Source organism: Schistocerca cancellata, chromosome 10 (assembly GCF_023864275.1).
Source record: "Schistocerca cancellata isolate TAMUIC-IGC-003103 chromosome 10, iqSchCanc2.1, whole genome shotgun sequence".
NCBI lineage: Eukaryota > Metazoa > Arthropoda > Insecta > Orthoptera > Acrididae > Schistocerca > Schistocerca cancellata.
The window spans coordinates 120599276-120626581 of record NC_064635.1 but is presented as its reverse complement, the minus strand read 5'-3'; the positions used below and the strand labels follow the sequence as shown (position 1 = coordinate 120626581).

General features: G+C 41.5%; 1 protein-coding gene across 1 annotated transcript; it reads left to right on the top strand.

The window, feature by feature from the left end:
• Positions 1-21: 21 nt before the first annotated feature.
• Positions 22-27300, top strand: LOC126106181 (microtubule-associated protein futsch-like). Its single transcript, XM_049912418.1, has 4 exons — positions 22-165; positions 10989-11209; positions 18627-27197; positions 27239-27300. Exons 1-4 carry the CDS (start codon positions 113-115, stop codon positions 27298-27300), a joined length of 8907 nt encoding a protein of 2968 aa, XP_049768375.1. The 5' UTR covers positions 22-112.
• Positions 27301-27306: the final 6 nt, after the last annotated feature.

Sequence of the window (27306 nt, the reverse complement as noted above, 5' to 3'; positions counted from 1 at the left end):
TGGCTCAGATGCACTCCTCTCCGATGACTCGCAGCAGTCACTATCGAGCCAGCTGCTCGGGCGGGGAGACGAGGATGGTGATCCGGCGGTAGTTGCTGCCGGCATCCGGCATATGTCCGGCCTTCCACCAGACAGCACTACTGCCCCAGAAGCCAACAACAACACGTGAGTAGCCAGTTTGCTCAAATACTGGGTGTAAGATTTTTTAAATCATTGTATTGACCAACAAGGATTGTGTAACAACTTGAATTCATCTTCTTTTTTTGTTGTTTCTATTTTTACAATACTCCTTCATCTTCTCTCCATATTGTCCGTTTCTGTCTCTGTTGTTCCTGATTTCATATTTTTCTTTCCTTGAAAGCCTTATAAATTTAATATTTTATCCTTAAATATTTCTTATTGTTATTAGCATTTTTTATGTTTTTATTTCTTTCTATTCTTTTCTTGTATCAGTAATCTGTGCTATCATTGACTGTTTCCAGAGATACAGAAATATTTGTTTCATTAGCTTGTACTCATTTGTTTACGCATCCCCATAAGACTTCTGACTGGTTTAATGCAGCCCACCATACTTCCCTCTCCTGTGTCAACCTCTTCATCTAATCCATCCAATGTTTTCAGTTATCAGTTGGATGTATTCCTATCTATGTCCCCTACACTTTTTATCTCCTAAAGGATCCAGGAATGTTGTTGCTTGATGTCTTAACACGCACCCTATCATCCTATTCCATCTTCCTATTAATATTTTTCACATATTTGGCAAACAAGCTCCTTATTCCTTATCTTACCAGCCCACCTAACTTTCTTCACCATTCTATAACACCACATCCTGTACACTTTGATTTCCTTCTTTTGCAGTTTCACCACAGGCTGTGAATCACCTGCATACAATCCTGTGGTCCAGACGTTCATTTCAGAAATTCTGACCTCAAATGATACTAGCAGCCTTCGTTAAGTCAGGAATGCCTGCTTTGCCTCTGTTAGTTTACTTGTATATCTTCCTTGCTTTGTTAGTCATGTTTTATTTTGCTTCCGTGGTAGCAGAATACCTTCACTTCATAAGCCTCATGGTCCCCAATTTTGATGTTAAGTTTCTCACTAATTTTTTTCTGCTATACCTTGTTACTTTCTTTGGTCTACTCTCAATCCATTTTCTGTAAAGTGTTCATTTCTTTCACTAAATCCTACAATTTTTCCTCACATTCACTGAAAGTAGAAATGTCATGAGTGAATCTTACTGGTATCCCTTCAGCCTGAATTGCAATCTCACTTGTAAACCTTTCTTTTTCCTCTCTCATTGCTTATTTGATATATAAATTGAAAAGTAGGAGCAGAAGACTTCATCCTGTTGCATACTTATTTTCGTCTAAGTACTTTTTCTCGGTCTTCTATTTATGTTCCCTCCTTGTGTTTAGTAAACATAGTATATTACTAATATTTCTGGTGCGTTACTTTTCCTAAAGCCAAACTGATAATGATCTGAAAGACACTGGGTTTTCCTTTTAGTCTTTGTGTATAATATTTTTGCCACACTCACCTTTCCTTTTCAAACAGTGGAAAATCCAGGATGAAATGCAACAGTATTATGAGAAGGAAAGTTCATACTCACCATATAGTGGAGATGGTGAGTCGCAGATAGGCACAACTATATAGCTTTTGGTCATTAAGGCCTTCGTCAGCAATACACACACACACACACACACACACACACACACACACACACACACAGTGTGGTTTCAGTTGCCCGAGACTGCAATTTCTCTCTCTCTCTCTCTCTCTCTCTCTCTCTCTCTCTCTCTGTGTGTGTGTGTGTGTGTGTGTGTGTGTGTGTGTGTGTGTGTGTGTGTGTGTGTGTGTGTGTGTAACGAAGGCCTTAACAACCAAAAGCTAAAATTGCGAAAGTCTTTTTGTTGTGCCTATCTGCTACTCAGTTTTCCTTTTGGCGTTTCTGTATAATATTAGTGCCAGTATCTACATGTACATCCATACTCTGCATCGTGAAATGCATGGCAGAGGGTACGTCTCATTGTACAAGTTATTAGGGTTTCTTTCCATTCCATTCACATATGGCACACAGGAAGAATGATATGCCTGTGCATACTGTAATTATTCTAATCTTGACCTCACAATCACTATGTGAGTGACACGTAGGGAACTATAGTATGTTCCTAGAGTCGTCATTTAATGCTGCTTCGTGAAACTTCGTTGGTAAATTTTCTCAGGTTAGTATATGTTTATCTTAAAGAGTGCTCCAGTTCAGTTTCTTCAACATCAATGTAGCATTCTCCCATGGGTCAGGCATACCTGTGAGTGCCCGTGCTGCCCTTCTCCGTATATGTTCAGTATCCCCTGTTAATCCTGTCCCACACACTTAGTAATATGATGCATGGCCACATAAGCTGCTTGTGCAATAGTTCACACACTTATCTGCTCTTGCTCTTTGTGAGCATTGTGGATGATATTTTTCTGAAAGTCTAATAGTGTATCTCCAGTCTCTCAGACTCTAGGCCAACTTGAATAGTCATTTGGTTATCTTTTCCTCCAACGATTTTTTAAATTCCAAAGGAGTGGTATCAATACCTTCCACCATATTTTGATCACAAGTATTCTAACTCCCTGATAAACTCTAATAGTGAATCCCCTGTGTCTTCGATGTCGACGTCTTAATTCTTCTTCTATCATGTTATGCCAGTTCCTCCCCCTCGTAGAGGCCTTTAGGATACTGTTTCCACATGTTTGTCCTCACCTTGACTTTTAACAGTGGAATTCCTGTGTCACTCTCATAGCATTCTTACCTTTGACTTTGTCACAGAATATGATGTAGACTTTTTTGTATGCTGTATCTGTTCTTCTGACAATATTTCCTTTTCCGTTTTCTTCCCATTATTATTGCAGTCATTTCACCTTGACTTCCCTGCACTCCCTATTTATTTCATTCCTAAGCAAATAATACTGCTGTATTCCTGTTTTTTTTCTGTACATTTTTGTATTGTACATCCTTCTTTTGTCAGTCAGTCGAAATATGCCTTCTGTACTTCTGGGGCATCGTGTGGTGGAGCGGGGTCTCCTATCGATGTGCTTACATCACCTGCAATATCTCCTGGGAGACTGCAGTGCTGTACACCACACCATGAAGTCCCTTCTGGAGAAGTTCTATGCCATGTACTTCTCAACAGTTCAAGTAGATATTTGGGATTTGATGTAAAACGTTTAGTCAGTCAGATTTTGATACTGATTCCGCCTGAAAAATATATTCAAGTTGTCAAATGAATGTTTTGATTTTTTTATTAGTTAATGCATGGGTAGTACACAAAGCCATTAAAGAATACATGGGCTTTCTATTAGTAGCTTGGAAACCACCTTAAGAAATTTTTTTTGTGGCTTTTCAAGGTTTTCATCTGACAGACACTGGGGTCTAACTGCAAGAAGTTTCACTTCTTCCAAACAAACCTTCACAAAAAGTGTATTAATCTTGTAGATGAATATTTTGATGGCAATGGAGCAATTATATAAAAAGAAGTAATTCTCACTTTCATTTTATAAAAATATAAAGGGTGCTCATTCCTTATACACTAAACAGTGGCGTGTCGAACACCCAGTGCATGCACAACGTTGGAGGTACGTGGAGTATCCTGAGCATTCAGCACACTCAAAGTGAAGCTCTGATCAAATGCAATTATGTTGCATTTCTTGTTTTTCCAGCACTCAAATGTCACAAGACATGCCAAACTATACCCCCACTTCCCCTCCCCCTGCCCATCCCCATCTCCCCTCTTCCCAATTGCAATTGCTCCTGAGTCTATATATTTGTGTGTTGTTGTTGTTGTTGTTGTGGTCTTCAATCTTTAGACTGGTTTGATGCAGCTCTCCATGCTACTCTATCCTGTGCAAGCTTCTTCATCTCCCAGTACCTACTGCAACCTACATCCTTCTGAATCTGCTCAGTGGAGTCATCTCTTGGTCTCCCTCTATGATTTTTACCCTCCACTGCTAAATTGGTGATCCCTTGATGCCTCAGAACATTTCCTACCAACCGGTCCCTTCTTCTTGTCAAGTTGTGCCACAAACTCCTCTTCTCCCCAATTCTATTCAGTACCTCCTCATTAGTTATGTGATCTACCCATCTAATCTGCAGCAGTCTTCTGTAGCACCACATTTCGAAAGCTTCTATTCTCTTCTTCTCCAAACTATTTATCGTCCATGTTTCACTTCTATACATGGCTACACTCCATACAAATACTTTCAGAAACGACTTCCTGATACTAAAATCTATACTCGATGTTAACAAATTTCTCTTCTTCAGAAACGCTTTCCTTGCCATTGCCAGTCTACATTTTACATCCTCTCTACTTCGACCATCATCAGTTATTTTGCTCCCCAAATAGCAAAACTCCTTTACTACTTTAAGTGTCTCATTTCCTAATCTAATTCCCTCAGCATCACCTGATTTAATTCGACTACATTCCATTATCCTCGTTTTGCTTTTGTTGATGTTCATCTTATATCGTCCTTTCAAGACGCTGTCCGTTCTGTTCAACTGCTCTTCCAAGTCCTTTGCTGTCTCTGACAGAAGTACAATGTCATCGGCAAACCTCAAAGTTTTTATTTCTTCTCCATGGATTTTAATACTTACTCCAAATTTTTCTTTTGTTTCCTTTACTGCTTGCTCAATATACAGATTGAATAACATCAAGGAGAGGCTACAACCCTGTCCCACTCCCTTCCCTACCACTGCTTCCCTTTCATGCCCCTCGACTCCCTTTCATGCCCCTCGACTCTTATAACTGCCATCTGGTTTCTGTACAAAAACTTCCTGGCAGGTTAAAACTGTGTGCCTGACCGAGACTCGAACTCGGGACCTTTGCCTAGTTCTGCAAGGTTCGCAGGAGAGCTTCTGTAAAGTTTGGAAGGTAGGAGACGAGATACTGGCAGAAGTAGAGCTGTGAGGACCGGGCGTGAGTCATGTTTCGGTAGCTCAGATGGTAGAGCACTTGCCCGCGAAAGGCAAAGATCCTGAGTTCGAGTCTCGGTCGGGCACACAGTTTTAATCTGCCAGGAAGTTTCATATCAGCGCACACTCCGCTGCAGAGTGAAAATCTCATTCTGGTTTCTGTACAAATTGTAAATAGCCTTTCGTTCCCTCTATTCTACCCCTGCCACCTTTAGAATTAGAAAGAGAGTATTCCAGTCAACATTGTCAAAAGCTTTCTCTAAGTCTACAAATGCTAGAAATGTAGGTTTACCTTTCCTTAATCTTTCTTTTAAGATAAGTCGTAGGGTCAGTGTTGCCTCACGTGTTTCAACATTTCTACGGAATCCAAACTGATCTTCCCCGAGGTCGGCTTCTACCAGTTTTTCCATTCGTCTGTAAAGAATTCGCGTTAGTATTTTGCAGCTGTGACTTATCAAACTGATAGTTCGGTAATTTTCACATCTGTCAACACCTGATTTAGTTGGGATTGGAACTATTATATTCTTCTTGAAGTCTGAGGGTTTTTCCCCTGTCTCATACATCTTGCTCACCAGATGGTAGAGTTTTGTCAGGACTGGCTCTCCCAAGGCCATCCGTAGTTCTAATGCAATGTTGTCTACTCCTGGGGCTTTGTTTTGATTCAGGTCTTTCATTGCTCTGTCAAACTCTTCACGCAGTATCATGTCTCTCATATATTATCCTCAATTACATTGCCCTTGTACAGACCCTCTATATACTCTGTCCACCTTTCTGCTTTCCCTTCTTTGCATAGATCTGGGTTTCCACCTGAGCTCTTGATATTCATACAAGTGGCTCTCTTTTCTCCAAAGGTCTCTTTAATTTTCCTGTAGGCAGTATCTATCTTACCCCTAGTGAGATAAGCCTCTACATCCTTACATTTGTCCTCTAGCCATCCCTGCTTAGCCATTTTGCACTCCCTGTCGATCTCATTTTTGAGACGTTTGCATTCCTTTTTGCCTCCTTTATTTACTGCGTTTTTATATTGTCTCCTTTCATCAGTTAAATTCAATATTTCTTCTGTTACCCAAGGATTTCTACTAGCCCTCGTCTTTTTACCTACTTGATCCTCTGCTACCTTCACTACTTCATGCCTCTGAGCTACCCATTCTTCTTCTACTGTATTTCTTTCCCCGTTCCTGTCAATTGTTCCCTTATGCTCTCCCTGTAACTTTGTACAACCTCTGGTTTAGTCAGATTATTCGTCCCATCTCCTTAAATTCCCACATTTTTGCAGTTTCTTCAGTTTTAATCTACAGTTCATAACCAATAGATTGTTGTCAGAGTGCACATCTGCCCCTGGAAATGTCTTAAAATTTAAAACCTGGTTCCTAAATCTCTATCTTACCATTATATAATCGATCTGACCTTCCAGTATCTCCAGGATTCTTCCATGTATACAACCTTCTTTTATGATTCTTGAACCAAGTGTTAGCTATGATTAAGTTATGCTCTGTGCAAAATTCAACCAGGTGGCTTCCTCTTTTGTTTCTTACCACCAATCCATATTCACGTACTATGTTTCCTTCTCTCCCTTTTCCTACTCTCGAATTCCAGTCACCCATGACTTTGTGTATAGAATCATATAATAATAGATTAGTCTATGAGACAGATGTTGTCAAGAAAGTAAAATTTTGTCTAGTTTATAAAAGTATTGTTATTTGTCAGTTTGTTTAGTCTTTTACATGTTCAATGGGCCATACTCATGACAGCTCACCACGATGTAGACCATGTCTGTAGATTTACATACAAGAGACATTTTCTCTGTGAAAACATGGCTAAATGATGGCTTTTTACAGACTTGCATTTTTAGAAAATTATCTTGTTCTACAGAAAAATAGAAAATGTAGGCTGGAATATATGATTTTTGTTAATCTAAAAAAAAGTGCTCTAACCATATACATACTTCGTTCTCAGATATTCATTTGTGGATTAGAAATACCAACCAGGGATAATTTCATTATATTTTTGTCAGGTCTCCAGCCTGGTCATACAGTCGTTTTCACATGAATTTTCAATGCTCCATCTGGTCACCATCTTCAGGTGAGATCGCTATTCACTAAACCTTGCCAGAACTGATTCCTGCCATGAACAGTTGCACTTTTATTCATCATGGAGAACTAACGTGCCTTCTAGATAAATTCTTGCTGCTGCCTTGCGATGCAAAGTGAACATACAGCGCATCTGTGATGAAAGCTGTGAGAAACTGTGAATCACTACAGTGTATATGCCTCTGCCAGCCTAGCGGAAGACTTGTTTAATTTGAAATAGAACATGATTCCACATTTTACTTAAAGAATAACTCTCATCTCTATTTGTAAATATTATCTACCACTCTAATTTCAGTCGATTCCTATAAGGTAGGGTCCCAATAGTGAGACACTGCACCAACTACTTGTGTCTCAATGTACATTATTCTGTGTCCACAAGTTATGTAGTGCTCCTCCACCACAGATTCCTCAGGTTGTAGTAATTGTGTGTAGCACAATGGCAAGGGATTCTGTAAATGCCGCTCTCTCGTAGTCCTGAAATACACTTTAATATTATGTCTTTGTAAAATCCTTCGTATCCTTGAAGGTATGCTACCATCATATGGTAGGAGAGCAACTGAGCTATATACGTCTTCTGCTGGTTTTGGCAAAGGTCAGTGTAGCCAGTTTGTCAGTATAGTCATTGTGCATGAACACAAGCTTAAAGTTTCTGTATACAAGATAGCATAAGCTGCATTGGGACTGTGTCTTAAAGAAGTTGATTGAAATTAGACTGGCATATAAAATTATAAATAGAGACGAGAGCTTCCTATAAGGAATCCTGTTTTATCTTAAATTAAAAAACAACGGTCCTTAACTCAGACAAGGAGGCACATACTCCATAGCGATTCATCGTTTCAGCCAGCTTTCATCCCTGGATTGCTGTGCCTTCACTTACTGTTATGGGGCAACGACAATAATTTCTCTCACAGGCACTGTTGGTTTTCCACGTTGTATAAAACTCTGTTGTTTGTGCCAGCAATCAGTTATGGTGAGATTTAGCAGACAACATTCTCACCTGAAGATGGTCCATAGAAAAATCAAGTCAAGATAACAGAACAGCCTGGCTGCCGACCCGACAAGAATGCAATGAATTAATTCTTAGGGAAAGTCAATACATTCACAGGGACGATTTCAATTTGTTTTTAAAATTTCTCGTTATTGGCCAGCAGTTTTAATTCACAAGGGTGCTATCACACCTTTTTATGACCACATATGTTGCTTATTTCTTTGCAATAGTACAGTTCAGTTGTTTATAGTGACTATTTTTGTTACTGTAATCAAATTAAAATTGCTTGATGATTGACATCTGTCACTTGGCACTACAATGTTGCCACATCAGCTACCACTCGGTTAAAGGCTACACACAAAACCAGGTTACTTCACAAGTACTAAAATGCTGTTCTTGTAATGCGGAGCACTGTTGGAAGCTGCTGCCATCAGGTATGACAGGAATGTGAGATGCTCTGTCCGTAGCTGATTTTAAATGACCAGTGACTGAACTGAGCCAATCAACGCGTTTTGTAACTCTGAATTTACACTTGTGTTGTAACCTAACCACAACCTCTTGATGTGCAACATATCCAAGAAAACGAAGGTCAGTCTGCGGCAGAACTACTAATTGCGCTTGCTTTGCTCACGGTGACTAAAGCTGATCTGCATGAGCAAACTCGAGACAGAAAAAAAAATTCAGCTTCAGTGCTAAAAGCGAATTGTAACATCTCACTTTTGGTGTGGAAGCTGACATGGTACCAACCGATAAGTGGTCCTGGTTGGAAGTCATTTACAAGTTACAGGTGACACCAGCACACTCTACATGAAAAAAGAATGATAGAGAGAAAAACCAAAGCAAATAAAGTCACTACAATTATGAAAATGCTGTGACAAAAGACTAAAAATAAAAGAAATTACCCTGAAACCAATTAACTGAAAATAATAATAATAATAATGTTGATAAAGATTTTAAAATAAAAAAGATATCATCCGAAGAGATTTAAACCCATGACCTTCTGTCTCTCAGACTGTATCTTTACCACTACACTATTTAAGACCCTCAGTTTATAGTGTTATGTCTATAGAACCAGTTGCAACAATTATTTGCTGCCTTCGGTTTCATGCCATATGAAGTTTACCTACTATAAGCCGATCTCTGTGATGACAATTATCGAATATGTGAAATGGAATTGCATCTGGTGCAAAAGGATCCAGTAGTCTTTGGCAAGTGGTGTGTATGAAATTTGTGTTATTTTGTAACCATTGTTTTGTGTTTGTTGTTTTGCGTGTGTTTATCACATGTAATAAAATGTGAAATAAGAGCTGGACCCAGGATTTGGGATCCAAACACAACAAGAAAAAAAAAGCCAGACAAGGAACGGGATTGAACTGACCATTTGTTGTGGCGGTTTGTCAATGGCAAACAGTTTGGGTGTGATGTTGAGTGCTCTAATCGAAGGAAGATACCTCCAACATGTGAAATGTCACCCATCAAATAATTTTAAGTGGACTATAGTGCTCAGTTCACAAATGCTACTATTATTTTAAAATTGTGTCTAAGTCTTCAAAACAAACTTCATAACAGAACAGATCTGTTGTGACACTGTTTGTATGCCTTAATTTTTAAACAGTTGCCTGCGTGAAGTGTGCAGCATTTTTCTATGCAATAATACTTCGTGAAACTTTCTGGAAGATTAAAACTGTGTGCTGGTACCGAGACTTGAACTTGGGACCTTTGCCTTTCGCGGGCAAGTGCTCTACCAATTGAGCTACTCAAGCACGACTCACGCCCCGTCCTCACAGCTTTACTTCTGCCAGTATCTCGTCTCCTACCTTTCAAACTTCACAGAAGCTCTCCTGCGAACCTCCGCTGCAGAGTGAAATTCTCATTCTGGAAACATCCCCCAGGCTGTGGCTAGGGCATGTCTCCGCAGTATCCTTTCTTCCAGGAGTGCTAGTTCTGCAAGGTTCGCAGGAGAGCTTCTGTGAAGTTTGGAAGGTAGGAGACGAGATACTGGCAGAAGTAAAGCAGTGAGGATGGGGCGTGAGTCGTGCTTGGGTAACTCAGTTGGTAGAGCACTTGCCCGTGGAAGGCAAAGGTCCTGAGTTCTCATTCTGGCACACAATTTCAATCTGCCAGTAAGTTTCATATCAGTGCACACTCCGCTACAGAGTGAAAATCTCATTCTGGAATAATAATTTGTGTCTGTGCTTGAAATTGCCCCCACAAAATTAATCCATGGGACCAGTGAATGGAAATTTGCAGAGTAAGCTAATTTTCTAATAATTTCATCGCCAGGCTCAGCAATTGCATGTAGAACCAATATTTCTGGACTCAGGTGCCTGAGAAGATCTGTGATGTGTGATTTCCGATCAATATGCACATCCAGGAATTTTGAACAATGAGTTTACGCACAACAAACTCTCATTTATTTAATGGATTTGCAATACAAGCGTCATGTCAGATTTGCAAGTTTGCCACATAACTTACACATAACTTGTCAGAAACAACAGGTTGAAAATTATCATCTTTTACTAACTAGGCAAAGTTATAGGGTAGAATCTCCACATTTACCTGAAGACAAAATGAGAAAAATGGAAAAATATTTTAGGAATGACCAGCAATGGAACAGTGTCATATACACTTTTTGGTGGTAAAGTGAGAGTCATACGCATTAGGGTGTATTATAATGAAAATATTTGATTTAATTATGAGAGTAAACTTCAGGCAGAGATTTTTATTATTTTCTCTGACCTATGCACAAGTAATCCGCAAATTTAATAACCCACAACTGGATATTTGGGAACTTGCTGATTTACCTTTCCCCTGTCTTTTTAAGTCACTAGATAAATGATCAAAGATTGTTATGATGATCCTCAAAAATTTGTTTTCGTGCATTAATCTGTGAAAATAATTATTTATGCAAACATCTGTTGATTTTTAAAAAGGGCTTCTGCTGATCTTATGTTAACAGGATCGAACGTTCACTGTTGGAGATATTTGCTACCGAAGAAGTGGTCTCGACAACTGGCAATGGGAGTGACGAAGGCTCTGCATCTGGCTCTGTGTCCCCCCTGGTGTCGACAAGCCACCAGCTACCAATTTCAGGAGGCGTTTCCACCACCACCTTGCGTCCTTCAGCAGCTGCATCATCACGGGTTTCAGCATTGCTGTGTGACCAATCTGCAAACTCGGGTAATTATGTTTGTGCTGTTATCAGTACTCATTTGCTTCTGAAAGGAAGTTGTTTTTACAAAAATGTTAACAGGATACTCTACATAACTGCTCAGAAGTAAAAAAAGTGAAACGTATTTTTGTGAGAGTGTCCTTTACACACTTACTGGAATGCCATTTTGGACCTTATACCTACTTCGAAAACATTTATTTGTTGCTATTGTAAAAAATACTGTGCATATGTGACTCTCAGTTTCAGTTAACCCATGTCTTCCCAGTGTTCGCTACATGCAACATGAAGCTTTCAATATTTCTTTTTCCACAAAGGGGTAGAGATGGCTGTCTTCAAAAGTGGTTTGAATAAATAACTGTGAAATTAAATTAAAGCTTTTGTAATACAACACAATGAGCAGAAGGAAGATTTCTACTAGAGTCGCTATTGTGAGATTGTGATTATCATTAAGGCAGTGACTCATCATGCTTTACCACCGTTTCAAGCACTGCCAACCTATAATACAGGCTGCAGTGACCCAACACACCGACAGTGAAAATCACGCTTGCCACGCTAATGTTATGTTACACGATCAATAACTTTGCACATAGTCTGCATTTTCTGCTTTGTTTCGAGGCTGACTTTGAAAAGGAATACAAAGCACTGTTTGGAGGTATCTGTATGAAAACCAGTGTTAAAGATCACTATAGCATCAAAGGAAACTGTGGGAAATGTTGTAATAGGGAATCATTAATAATAATGGGAAAGCATTGTATTGAGAGCATAGGACTGCTGTTGGGACAGGAAAATGAATATAAAAAGGGAGAAAGTGTAGAATGCATGACTGTAAAAATGTGGTTTTACTGTATTTTAATACTTTTGTCACGATTATATATAAAATCGTATCAGTTACAGCAGACTAGTTCTAAATGAGTTTCTACGGTTTGCACTGTGTTATACTCAGATTCATCTAACTTTGTGAATGACAGACGGCAGTAGCAGGGGGCACTGTTGCCATTGTGTGCCCAGTCGTGCTTCACGAGGGATTTGCCCGTGCTTACAAAACTGGCGACACAGTGAGTATGTGGTGCCCGAGAAATGACAAGTCGGTTGGTATCTGATCTCTGCCACTCGATTCCTAGACACATTGATGACAAAGTAATTTAAATCGGAGTATAGTTACTGCTGAGAATGAAGTAAATCTTTTTTTGATTAAGTATTTCATTTTTCACCTTTCCAACCTACCCTAAACACCTCCCCTGCAAAAGGAAGTAGTAGTTTTGAAAGTTAGGACACTGCAGTTGTGTGCGCCTGTGGCAGTACTGAAATTTTTGTGTGCTGAAAGTAAAAAGTAGTACTGAGCAGCAATTCTGTCTAACAATTTTACAGTTTTCTCAAGTGAAATTCCTTGTGTATAATATAAGGATTCCACAGAACATAGAGGTTCACGAGAATGATTTTAAGCACTTTTTGTACATTCTGTGACGATGTGCGGAATCGTTAATTGTGGGAAGACATTGCGAGTGTGCTGTTCATTTCTAAGCAATTTTCAGTTAAATTTTGTTTGAATAAACTTGGGACTTCATCACTAGAATTGCTATGAATCTGCGTAGCTTTGCCAAAGACCGCTTCTGATATGTAATCTTCTGCCCCCCTTATCTCTACAGTTTACTCACCCTTAATAGTACACTGCCTGACAAAAAATGTGAGACACTCAGCAGACACAGTCTGATGTGAGCATAACTTTGCACACGTACACGTCATCGACAATATGTAAATGAGTAGAGTTAAAATTCTCTGTGACATGTAGAACAGCCAACAGAGTGCATTAGTGTTTTTTGTATTTAGGGTTGTTGCCAGGCCTGTAGGGCACGCAAGGACTGCGAACAGAGAAAGGTGTCGAGTGGTCACTGTGAAGGACACGGATGTGCCGCATACTCGTGTGAAAGGGACCTCACTGTTAGCGTCAATTTCGACGGTTGGTCTAATCGTGCAGTATCCAGATTTGTGGGGCATTCTTGTGCAACAGTGGTCAGATGTTCTGCACCAGAATGTGAGGGCAGGCATACTCGATGTCGAGGATCCGGCACGAGGGAGGATCGTCATATTGTGTGGGAGCACATCGTAACCCCTTCACGTCTGCACCGGCCCCTCAGGAAAGTAATGGACGGCCAACTATATATGATAGGACACAAAAATGGTGTTTCAGCACATCCAAAGTAATTTAAACCAGGTATTGCCATCATAGGTTGCTTTTGCCATCTGATTAATCTTGCAGTTGAAAAGGAGCTGGAAGATTACCATTACAGTGGATGAGATCCTTGGTATATTTTATTTCTTAAAGCAGAGTGTCAAAAGAAAATAATGCTTTTAGAAATTTCAGAACTTGTGCAGTAAAGAAGCAAAGAAAATTCTGAAGCATGTATGTACCAGGTGGTTAGGTTAGGTTAGGTTAGGTACCAGGTGGTTATCTTTAGGCAGATGTTTTATAGACAACTGGATCAGTGGGATGCGCTTCGTTCTTTCTTCAAGAAGGAAATAATATTCTAACGTTTCCGACTTAGTGTGAGTGTGAATCTGGGTTATTTCGGTTTATTCCTCCAAACCACTTCCACTTCTTTACGAGGTGACTTACTTGGAATTTGAAGCCACTGTTCTTTACTGGATAGCCGGCTGCTGGAAACACTCTAGACTTCTTCTCCATCGAATAACGCTAGGTACAGGAATTTTTAGACTCTTTCTACTTATTTCATAAGTAGACATACAAACTTTGGTTTTTCGTCAATTAATGATGTGTGGTGTGCCTACTGTAAGACCTTCGGTACACACACCATCAGATTATTTGCCTTGTCGCTGTAACAAAGTAGGCGAGTGTCAGCAATATGTCTCGTGGTCTTATTGTGGCGTGTTTATCTTCTGCCGTTAGGTCAGACGATAAAAAAGCCACTAGCACGCTTAGAGTAACAGATTGACGGTGACCAACTTTAAACAGAACTTGATTAATTTTCACACACATTTATTAAAATAATAAAAAGCATAGACATTACGTAACTTGATTCTGGATGCTGTTTACAATTGACAATCTGAAGTTCCTTTGGTTCCGTTAATCTTATTCTCACATATCTCTGATACTTGACAAAGTGTTTATACATTTATCTTCATGGCTATGTACAGGAATATGGTAATCTTATTAGGCGCAGACTGAAACTTGACTATAGACTGGTACAGACAAATGTAGACTGGTACAGACTAATGCAGACAAATGCAGACTGACTAATCGGAGATCTGTACACTCGGTATAATACCTTGCGCGTTCAGGTATCACTGTGTGAGTGGGATCCGCGAGGAGAAAAGGTTCTACATTAGCAGCAATCTCATTGGCTGCATTACATATTAATACGCGGATCGGCAGAAGCAGAATTTGGTCCGTCTCTAAGGCAGCGCCATCTCGTAGTGCGGAGACAGACAAGGGCTGCGCCTGCGCTGTTGTGCTTAGCGGGGCGTGCTCTAGTGGGAAAGTTGTGTATGCGCTGACTACGCGGAACTATGTACACAACATGATGTATTTTACTTTCATACACAATAAAACTCTTGCTTTCAACAGTATCTTCCTCAACGTCTTACTAAAGTAATCAAGTTTTGTTTCGTGCTCACCCGGCGTAGAATTCACATTGTGTAGGTAAGTGGATGTGGAGGCAGGTCAGCACTGGCGAACACCATCTTGTGCCGGCGGCGTCGGATGTTTGTTGGTTTCTGTGTCACTGCGGTCTGTGTGAGAGCTGTATACTGCCCACACTGGATCTTCCTGGTTGAAGTGTTCTATGCGTATTCTTAGACAAATACGTCGAAATCATCTTTGCTGTTTTTATCATTGTGAATTTTTCATTTCTTCACCATTTTTCCATTTAAATTTTGCTCTGTTGGATAGTTGAACTTATTCTAATTTCTCAGAGTAATTCCCTAGTCTTCTATGGCAACATGTAACAGCTTCTTTTCTCGTTCTTCACTTAAAATTCCTGTGTTCTCAGTCCTTTCCCACAAGTCGCCACATTCTTACGTTTCTGACTTAAAGTGTGGGTGTGAATCTGGGTTATTTCGGTTTATCCTCCCAAACCACCTTCCGCTTCTTTACGAGGTGACTTACTTGGAATTTGCAGTCACTTTACTGGATAGCCAGCTGCTGGAAACCATCATGACTTTTTCTCTGTCGAATTACGCTTGGTACAGGAATTTTTAGACTCTTTCTACTTATGAAATAAGTAGATATACGAACTTTGGTTTTCGTCAGTTAACGATGTATTTGACTGCCATACACAACAAAACTCTCACTTTCAACATAAATATATAACTTCTTGTAAGTCCCTCGTACAGTCGAACGTCTGAAACAAATTAAATTACAGTTAAGAAAAGTTATGGTATCAAAGCCAACTTTTTAATGTAAATCAGAAAATAAGTCTTGCCTATAGCAAGGTTATGTCAAAAGTTTTTACGAGCTCTTTTCCAACTGTCTTTGTTTTAATAACAATAGTCAACAACCCAATAAGCACAGAGCTACATATAAACTCCACGGTTCTCCCTTACACACTCACTAAAACATCTATGGATTGCCCAACAGGTAATTGTTGGTGCCGTTCGTCCGCCACGTCTACTTTCTTCCCACAACTGATTTTAAACATGCACACACAAACGTGATGCACAGTAGGTAGGATTATACCATCCTACACTCATATCCATAATATTGTGTGTTCGAGATGGTGGAAGGCTGAGTGGTTCTATAGTTTACACAGAAATTCTCAAATCACTACAATATTATGTACCCAAAACATTTCCACAAGCTTGACATCTTTCAGAATACCTAGCGTTGGACTAAGTGGATCCAAAAAGTGTCAGAAGAAGAGAATTCTTGATTCTGATTCTACACATCCTCCTAAAAGAGTAGCATATTCTTCTAAATGTAACAAACCTGTACTAAAAAGTAAGACTTCTGCTACAGCATGCGAGGAAAAATTGTTTATGCTCCTGTCATCTAACTTGAACAGTGCCTTTTGCACTTCCCTTCACATGACTATTCTTGTACTTGACAAATTGAATGCTGCCCGTCAGTCTTTGCCCCCCCAAATTTACTTTTTATTAGAACCTCTAATGCATTTACTAAAGCAGTTGTTCACCAAGTTTTTTAAGCCCAAAATTGTCGAAAGCTCGTCATTGCTTGAAGTTGAGTACTGCTTGATTCAAAATCAAAGAAGCAATGATGAGTCCCCCCCCCCCCCCCCCCCCCCTGCCCCCCTTCCTTCCAGAAAAGTTTCGCGTCATGTTATGCAAGGAAGAGAATGAAACTACAGATGATGTAGTTAATGAGGTTCAGAAGACGTTCACAGCACTTCAAGTGGATGACACTTTGGCTGCAAATGATTCCAGTTGGCCACAAATATTAAGAACTTGTGGAGCTGATGGACTTATTAAATTTAACTGAATTTCTAGGGTAATGTTATCTATTCTCATCATACCCCATAGCAGAATGTCAACATGTTTTCAGCATTGTGAAGAAAAAATAGAAGAGAGTTCAGATCATCCATGTCCATTGAATCACTGGAGTGTATTTCTATTTTGAAAACCAGAAATTCTGGTCCCTGTTATGAAAAACATTTTCTCAAGACTTTTTGCAGCTAGCTATTATTTTAAAGGTGAACTGGCATGTGATTTGCGGTGTGGATTATATTATTTCTTGCCTGTGTTACATTAAACAAGTTTTATTGTGTAAAGCCTTTTTCAGTTATTGCATGCCTGCTTAATTTATCAAGGAAGTCCTGTTATGTACGCTCCAAACCAGTATTCACCAAGGCTGCTCCTGTTTAACATGGATTTCTTCTTGATCCCTATTTTCACCTACAAATCATTGGCCTATGATGTCATTAGATGTGATTTATTTGATGTATACTATTTAAAGCATGAACTATTGTATTTTGCAGCACAGAAGTATTATTATTTTTGTCAGGCTGGGATATGTCAAAAATCATTAGATTTTTTGTCGTGTGTGGGTTTGACTGATTGTCCTTTTCAAAAGTTGGCAAGTACGATACTGATAAGTGAGTTCATACTGTCACATTCTTTGTAAACATGAGTTGAATTTGTAATCACAACTATATCTTCATCTTTACTCTGCAAACCACTGTGAGGTGCATAGGAAAGGGCACATACCACTGTACCATTTATTAGGATTTCTTCCTGTTCCATTCATGTATGGAGTGCAGAAAGAATGATTGTTTGAATGCCTCTGTGCCTGCAGTAATTATTCTAATGTTACTCTCACAATCCCTGTGTGAGCAATACATAGAGGGTTGTAGTATATACCTAGCATAATCATTTAAAGCCACTTCTTGAAACTTTGTTTATAGCTAACGTCAGTCTTCAAGAGTCTGTCAGTTCAGTTCGTTTGGTATCCCTGTGACATTCTCCTGTATATTAAACAAACCTGTGACATTTTGCAGTGCCCTTCTCTTTTTACGTTCAATATCCCCTGTTAGTCTTACCTGGTAGGGTCTCATACACAGGCAATATTCTAGAACTGGTCACACGAGTGATTTGTAAGCACTTTTGTAGACTGACTGCACTTCCCTAGTATTCTTCCAATAAACCAAAGTCTACCACTTGCTTTACCCATGGCTAAACCTCCACAACAGTAATATCACATGTCATTTCCAAATCCGTGAATTTTCGTTTCCTTTTCCTCCTTCCTTTCTGAAGTCTCCAAATTGTTGGCAGTGCATTTTTCACAGATAAGAAGTTGTGTCTATAGAGTTTGTGAACTAAAAAAAGTCATTTTAAATGGCCTGACACAGTGGCAACAGTTCCACTTCTGCCGAAAATTAAATAACACACGATACTAAACTGCCTCAGTGGGCTGTGGAATTTTGTTTTGCATCCGCTGGTGGCATGCTGCGGTAATCTGGGGATTCCAGCTTTTCTTTGTGATCTTTCTTGCTTATAATATTTCACACTGCTGTGTTTTTATGCGTCTTTATGAAACTATTAGAATGCATAAAAAATAGCCTAAATCATTTATTGACGAGTAATTTCATTACCTCTGCACCACTACTTTCTCACTTGTACCTGTCATTAGATCAGTTCTTAAAACTAAAACCAGAAACCAACAAGAGTTATTGAGGCTTCAAGTAAATTAACTTTCTTTTCAATGCAGGATGTGGCACTTTCTGTAGAAGAACCAATCTGTTGATGTTTATAACCTAAATCTTAAAGCCAAGTATATTTGTGTTACTTTTTCACACTTCACTTTGCCCAGTTGTACTCTTAAGTCTTCTTTCCAGTCTGTTGATAACAAGTTTCTGTTTAGCGAACAAATTGCTTTAAGTGCAGTGCCAGCATTAAAAACACTCCTATAAAGTTACATATTGTAATTGTAGTGATTCTCTTCTTTTTTCTTTTTAGGAATTGTCCAGCGACCGCTTAGACAGAGCCAAGAAGTGTACATATCAGTTTTGCCAGGACAGTCTGATAACTCTGTCTCAGGCACGAGAGATGAGAATGTTGTGCAGCAGTTGCCAACGTCTGAGACTCGAGATGGTCAGTGCACCCAGTCAGGGACACGAGACAACGAACTTGGTGCGCGGCAGATTGAAACTGGTGAATGCAGCCAGTCCGGTATTGCACAGGGTGCGCCAGGAAGCAGTTCCGCTGACAGCCTGAATGCTGTTAGCACACCTTCTGTGAGAATCTCCGAATCGGCCCAGGCGGACGAGTGTACACAGTCGAGAGCGATGGACGCAGATGCGGCAGTAAACACGAATGCCGAAGTTCCGCAGACAGAAGAATGTACGCAGTCTGGAATACCGAGAGGAATGATGAGGGTCCCCGAATTGGTTCGAGAAGAGAGTAGTGACACCGGCAGAGCTGGAGACACTCAGGGAGACGAATGCACTCAGTCTGAGGTGTCCGCCACAGAATCGAGGAGCAGACACGATTCCGACGGCTCATCGGAGCACTATGGTGGAAGGGAATCCCACGAAGCGGTCACAGAGAGTAGCGAACACGTAGTACGGATTGCCGCTGAGCCGAGCGAGCCTTCTGTAAGCAGTGTCAGGATGCCAGAGGTGCCAGATGTATCGAATACTGTAGCAGAACCCAGTGGAGTCGGCCGGGATGAGGTGGTGCAGAGTGCGGCGGCAGAATCGAGCGAAGGAGGAGAGATCGTGCGGAGGATGGCCGAACCGAGCAGTGAGACTGAATTGTTAAGAACGAGGCCCAGTAACCGGCAAGATAGTGCGATCTGCAGTGCACTTCAGGAGCAGCCCAGCAGTTCGGGTCGGAGGAGAGATTTTGTAGAATCAGTTCAAGATTACAGCCAAGTCGAGTGCTCTACAGGAAAGAGGCCACGTACTGGAGAATCCAGCCCAGATAGTCGTATTTCACAGAGCTCGTCATCAGTAGTTAAGAGAGACAATGTGTCTTCGAGTGGCAACAGACAGTTTACAGGAAGTAAAGGCAGAAGTGGAGATGTACCGTCTACACCGAGGTCTGGGGTCTCTAGTACGTCTACTACATCATCTGGAAGAGGTCAGGGTGGGGCCGGGATATCTAGCAGCTCTTCGGCACACAAACTACCGTCTGGCACCAGAGCTGGCCCTTCGTCTACAGAGGGCGGCACGAGGCACCATGGTGCTGGACCTTCTGGCGTACGAGAAACTTCGGAAGCGAATGCAAAGTTGTCTTCACCTGTTGGAAGTTCGAGAAGCGACATCAAAGTTCCTGGAGTTTCAGGTAATGTGAGGCACAAAGGGAGTGGCGGAATAGATGGAGAGAATCGAGGAAATGCTGCAGGGAAGCCACAGGTGGCACAGGGAGCTTCCCAGAGCAGTAGCTCACTCGCTAGGTCACAACCTCATATTCAGAGGACAGAATCTCCTTCAGAACGAGCCACATTAAATCCGCAAGCTACAGGCGTACTAAAGCTGCCTTCTAAGAGGCCTCTGACTGTGGAAGATTCTAGTGGACCGTCAGAAGTGAAGCGGCGCCTGTCCAGTGAAACTGCTGCCGGGCCTACAGTGCCCTTGCTATCGATACCGCTGCCTCCTGAGCAGGGAACTTTATCGAAAACTTCACAAAATGTGCAGTCGGCAGCAAAAGTGGCGGTTGTACCTACAGATAGAGCTAGGCCTCCAGTGCCCTCACCACGACCTCAGATTTCAACCATTCAGCCACCAGTGTCTGCACACAGTAGTAGGATGCCTTCACCGGCACCGAGATTTTCTGTGAAGGGGCCAGAACTACCCGCTTCGCATAAACCGATTTCGTTCACCTTGTCAAAAACTGGTCTGAAGAAAACAGTGGAACACCCGACAGGTGAAAGTGGCAGCTCTGCACAATCTGCAGCAAGATTACCTGAGAGAGCATCCACTTTCCATAAGAAAAAGGCTGCAGATCAACCAGAAGAGCCTGAGACATTGAAGCCTGGAGCTTCTGACAGAGATACCTCAGAGCAGAATAAAAGGGAAATAGAACAGACTGATGAGAATGAGACCCATAGGACTGGAGTTTCTGGAAGTAGTGAGCAAACCCCAGAGAAAAAATTGGAAAATGTTGTGGAAACAATTGAAGTATCTGATATTCCTTTGCCTGCTGGCATTCCAGCACCTCGTGAACTTAAGGTACAAGCTGCTTCACCACCTGCTTCAGAATCTACTTTTCCTAATGTCACTGATGTTGCAAGCGTTCCTCTTCCACCAGAAAAGCCGGTTTCTGGAAAGAAAGATGTTTCACTGTCACTGGATGTTGCCCCGTCGCTGGACGTGTCTGTAGAAGAGATTCCCATACCAGGAGAAACTGGGAAGGGTACAGAGCCAAGTTCAGCAACTGTAAAACAGGGAGAGAGATCGCCAACAGGTAGAACCTCACAGGCAGAAAACTCATCTTCTCAAACAGAAGGGAAGGTACCATCTAGTCCCTTTGACTTGGCTCCATATGACATTCCGTTGCCACCAGCAGAAAAACACTCTTCTCTTTCCTCCTCTCTGGCTAAGCCACAGTTGGGGGAAGCTGGGGCTGAACTCCAGAGTCCAGCAAAACCGTCTACAACACCAGAATATAAACAGTCATCAGATGAGAAATTGGAAAGTGTTGCAGAATCAGATGAGCCCAGTCCTTCATCGAACCAGGTAAAAAGGAGCATTTCGCAGTCTGCAGAAACTGAGGTGAAATCACCAAGTGCAACTAAGTTGCAAACTGTAGATAAATCTTCAGCTGCAGTTCCAAAAACTAAGGTGGATAGTAGACACACACCTAGTGATACAAGCAGCGCAGCTTCAAAATCGGATACAACCGCCAGTGTAATTGATGGAGATGGCAAACAGAATCCAAATCTCAGCACCGAGGTCTCGCAGCCCTCTGCTCCATTGACAGAAACTGTTCCTAGTGTTGAGCCCTCACAAGATGACTTGCAAAAAACCTCGTCGGAACTGAAATCATTAAAATCTGTTTTACCAGAAGCGAAGCCAGTTGCTAAGCTGAGACCTGTTTCATCCAACCCTCCAGCAGTCGAAGAACCGGGCATCGGAATTGACAGTGAAAGCAGAGACTCTCCACAAATAGCAACTCGTGAAACTGCCTCACCACCACCTGAAGCTGACGAGTATGTCAGTTTATGTCAAACAGAAAACACTAGCTCTCCCATAGAGGAAAAGAAGAACAATATCCCTTCTGAGGGAGAGAAATCGGTGGAGGATAGTGCCGGGGTCCAAATTGATACTGAGGCTAAAGAAGTAACTCTCCTTCAAAGCACCACCAAAGCGAGTACTTCTCTCTGTTCCACAGAACGATTAGAAAATTCATCTGTTGGTGAACGCCTCCCTGCAGATCAGAACCTTGCCGAGGACTCCGAGAAGAGAAAGGTGCCATTTGTAAAGGCCGATGTCAATTTAGAGCAACCTATTTCAGATCCTACGCCTAGAGTACTCAAGACTAGGAAAAATGACTGCCAGACTTCCCCATTGGCACCTGCCCATGCCAGTAGTGTGCCAAAATCAGCTGTTTCCTCAGAATCAAAATTAGCCAATTCAGGTGACATAGTGAACAGAGAGGTTACACCAAGAAGTGAGTTGCCCATTGGAGCTCCAACCAGTCAAGTTGTATCTCATCCTCCTTTAGAGGAAACTGCAGTGCAGAAAAGCAAGCCTGCATCAGAGGAGCCTCAAGCTGAGAAGCAGTTCGATTCTTCTATGGCCCCATCTTCTGAAGGAAGTGAAAGAGAGAGGTTTTCAGACCTAAAAGATGAGCAAACAGAGGGACTAGACAACACTGTTAAAGATGACTCAAAAGGTAACACTGTGGAAGTGCAGATGATGCCAGAAAAGCTGGAGGAGAGTATGAAGGAGGTCGCGCCTGTCGAAATGGCCGTGAGGCAGGACTCCCGTCTGGAAAAGAGCCCGAAGGATTGTACCTCAGGGAAGAGTATAAAAGTGCAAGAGGATAAGCAGAAACAAAGTGAAGATTCATTAGCTGTCACGTCTGCTGAAAATGACACTAATTCTGAAACTGAATTACAAAGTCAAGCTGAGGTGAAGTCTGCCCCACAGCAGGAGAATTTGGAAAGCCAGAAGGAAACATCCGCACAAAGCTCATTTCATGAAGCAGTCGGCAAGGGTGCAGTCTCAGCAGCCAGTCAAGAAGTGTTGAAAAAAGCTACGGTGGAACCGTCTGTGGCAGAGAAGACACTTCAACGCATGCAGCCTATTAGGGACAATTCCGGCCCTGCTGTGAAGGAGACAAAAGTTGAGATGCCTGCTCCACTGACGTCTTCACCACAGATGCGAAAACCTGCAAATGTAGACGTGAAGAGACTTGGCGTCCCGAAGAAAATGCCGGAAAATAACTCGGCAGCCGTTGCGGCAGAGAAGAATTTGGTCTCTATAACAGATTTAGGCAAGGGAAGAGGTCAGAAAATGGACATGCCAACTTCAGAAAGAAAGCTAAAATCAGTTCACATCCGTGGGTCTTCACCTTCTGCCATACTGAGTGCAGATGCGAAAACAAAGATCCAGAAAATTGGTATTCAGAGGACTCCATCTGATGCCTCATCTTCAAAAGCAACTATTGGAATGCCCACAACTTCACAAACGACTACAAAGTTGGAAGTGCAAGGTAAAGCTGAACCCACTACAGCACAGATGACTCCAAAATTGAAAGTGGTAGGTAGGCCTGAAGTGGTGAAAACCCCTTCTAGCCCTTCTGTACCCAAACGAGCAACAGAGAGTCACAGCAGCTCGTCTGTAACTGTGAAGAAAGAGATTTCGAGGTCATCGACAGGAGCTTCGCAGTCGTCACAAGTAGGGATGATGGCTGTCAAGGTTCCTCCATTTCGAGAACAGAGCAGAAAAACACAAACCGAGCAACATGTAAAACCGTCATCTAGTGGTGTTTTGAAGTTACCTCTTAGTGGTTCATCCTCTAAAACATCACAGGTTCAGACCTCCTCAAAAGTGCCTCCACCTGAGGGTTCGGTACCACCGAGTGGCCAGTTATCATTGAGTCCGGCTCCAAGTAGATCACCACCTGTGCAACCGCAAGGTCTTAAGTCAGCAGTGGATAAAACTCGTCAAACGCCAGTGGTGAAGAAAATAAGTTTTGGTACTCCACCTTCTTTGGCAGAAAAGAAAAAGTTAACAAATCTTCCTTTCCAGTCTGTTGGAAACACTAGCGCAGGAGCCTCCTCAGCACTGAAGGGGCTTGGCACTAAACCTGTTGGGGGCAGCGACAAGAGCCAGAAAATAAATTTCGGAAAGAAAGAACCCACAGAAGAGAGGACGGAAGTGAGCGGCGAACGTCAGCCATCTGTAGACAAAAAAATTGGCACATATGTACCGAAAAAAAGTACGCCGTCATGTGTATTGGTCCGTAAAAGCCCTTCAGTTCCAGAAATGAAAGAAATTGTGCCAGAAAGTTATTCGCCATTAAAAAAGTCTGTATCCATGACTGATTTCTCGGCCAGTGCAGCACGAGAAGAAAAGCCAGATGTGCAGAGATTTGCAGAAGTAGTTGGTGGTGCTAAGAAGCCATCAATCCGTAGTTTACACAGTGACACAACAGCTGCCAAGCAGTCAGATGTGAAATTCTCATTTAAGGAGAAACAGGCGTTGCCATCTAAGGCTGCACCCTCACTCTCGCAGCCGAGCTGTATTAAAACTGCTGAGAAGCGGAAGAGTGCGGGAGATGGGGTCAGTGTTAAAGGCAGTGATAGTGCAAAAGTAGCAAAAGTGGTCTCAACTGTGCCCAAAGCACAAGGTACTGTGAAGGTGCAGATGTTTGGAATGAAGCAGAAAAGTTTGGAAACCCCTTCAGTGTTAGGTGTCGAAAAAGAGTCGCAGAGTAAGTTCTTGAAGGAAGACTTGAAAGATTCCTCAGAAAAATGTGATACTCAACAGGTATCTAGTGAGGAAGCTACTGAAACAGCCAGTCTCACCCAAAAACCAGAAACTCTAGTAACATCACCTACCAAGGAGCTTAAGAGTGGTGTGGAAGCAGGAGTCAGCAAGTTTTTTAAAGAAAAAGATGCACTGGAGGAAATAGCTACAGGGGAACAGTTTCTTCTTTCAACAGTCACTGATACAAAACCAGCTGATGTGGACCCTGTGTGTCTGGACATATCACAAAATGTTACAGACAGAAAAGCCGCTACCATAGTAAAACCACAAGTGACTGTAAAAGGAGAGAAACTTCTTGAAAGCTTGTCCAAGGAAAAGAAAATTGTTACTGCTGAAATAAGTAGAACAGAGCACCACTCGGTAATTAAGAAATCGCCGTTCAAAGCACAAATTGTAGAGCCATCTGTTACAAAGCTGCCGACAGCTGATGCAGAAAGGCCTCAAAGTACATCAGCTGCAAATACAGGATCATTTTTAAATAAACAAAAGCCCTCTATCGTTGCACCTAGAGCTCTGAAACAGTTGATGGATGCTTACGGTGATGAGGAGTCACAGGATTCTGAAGAGCTTTCTGAAATATATTCAGAGAAATCAAGCTCTTATCGTCAATCAATTGAAGAAAAGGTCTCTGACAAAATTTCTCAAGACTTTGCATACAAGTTGGTTGAGAAATCTGTCAAAGTAGATGCAACTTCATCTCAAAAAATTCAGAGTGTACAAGGGAGTAAAGGAACAGAAGAGGGCGAAAACCTCTCGACCAGTCCTGGACCTAAGTCCTCCATTGATTTACCGGAAGGTAGGGGCATACAAGGAGCACCAGTTGTCTCCGAAGCATTACTGCCTTCGGAACAGAAACAAAAAACCGATGGCGTGCCGAAGGCAAAAAGTCAGCTTCCTGAAAAAGTTGCAGTAAATAAATCGGGCACAATTAATTCTGTACTCCCAGCTTCAAGCATCAGTAAAGAGAAGGATAAAACATCACAGCAGGATAAAGTGGAGACCAGTGAGGTCACTGTAGATATTGATCGCCCGTCCACAAGTTCATTGGAAGCATCACCAACTATTGGTAAAAGGAAACCACCATCAACTGTAATTGAGAGTGAATCAGATGTTTTGCAGAAAATGTCAGCATTTAATAAGCAGGCAAATGTCTCTTCTCCAATAGTTGAAAGTAAGGAACCTAAAAAAACAAATCTTTCAGTGGCAGGTGCAAAAGAAACTGATGAAGCTGTGTCAAAAAAATCACAAAATATACAACCCTCTGCAATGGATAATACAGACATTATGTTGACAGAACCCTCAAAGACAGACATTTCTATATCAGCTGATAAAATGCAACCAGATTTGATTGACAGCAAGGGACAGGAAGACAAAACGAAGTCAAGTGTGGCGGTGCTTGAAGACATATCTCCATTAGTTGAAGAGATGGTTAAAAAGGCTGTAGCTGAAAAGAACGATCCTGAATCAAATTTAAAAATTATCTCAGAAACTCTTGGAGATAAGAGAGAGCACACTGTAGTAAAAGAAAAGAATACTGAGGGTGCTGATGCTCCTTCTGATAGTAGAAAAGTGCCAGAGACAGTAAAGGTGACATCAAAGGAGAAATCAGAAAAGGGTCTGAAAGAAAACAAGGAGAAAACTCCAATGCCACAGAATGACAATGAAACAGGAACTTCACCTTCTGAGGCAGATGTTAAATCAAAGACTTCGGAGCGATCTAGTAAACGTGATACAAAAGCAAGTGAAGCTGAAACAGTGAGTGCAGGAGCGGGTCAACCTAAGGAGATTGTTCCAGAACCAACTCGAGAATCATTTGAGGAAACAGACCGCAGTAAAAGTACTTCAGTGGTGACATCTGTCAGACAAAAATGTGAAACTTCAGCATCAGTACCTGAACGTAAACGTTCCACAGATGGACCAAAGGCACCTCCAAGGCACACTGAACCAAAGGCTAGCACGATACATGCAGAACAATGTATCCCTCAGATAATGGAACAGAAAACTGAGCCTTTGAAAAGAAAGCAAACAGTTGTTGAGAAGCTGCAGAAAGCTGCTGTTGTGGAAACAAAAGACACAGTAAAACGACCTGAAATGAGGCTCAGTGTTCAGTCTGTAAAGGAGGAAACTGAAATTCATTCCAGTGCCAGGAAGGAAATGCTGAGCACACTAGTGCAAGCTGATGAATCACAGAAAAGTCCTCCAGAAACAGAGAATGTGCAAATGAAAGAAGAAACTAGAGAGCCATTGCAAGCAGCAGAAGCAAAGGACACTGTTATCAAAGCTGAAATGAAACATTGTGCTCATCCTACAGGTAGAAAGCTGACTCTTCCACTGGACGAAACAGCAAGTCATTCTGCAGATGCCAAAGAAAAACTGAGTACTCTGTCTCCAACAGGTAAAGTGGAGAGAATTCCACCAGGGCCTGCTGATAGAGAAGCTAAAGCTAATATAAAACCATTGCCACCAAAAACTGAATCACTTGCTCCTGAAGCTGAATTAAAATCAGCTGAACAATCACAAGAAGAGAAGTGGCCAGCATCCCCAACCAAAGTTGAAATTAGGTCTGCTATTACCATGGAAAAATTGAGTGTGTTACCAGCCCAAACTATAGAAAAAATTCCACAAAAGAGTATGGATGTGAGAATGGAAGCAATTCAGAAAGCAACAAAAGAAAAAATATTTGGGTCTGAATTAAA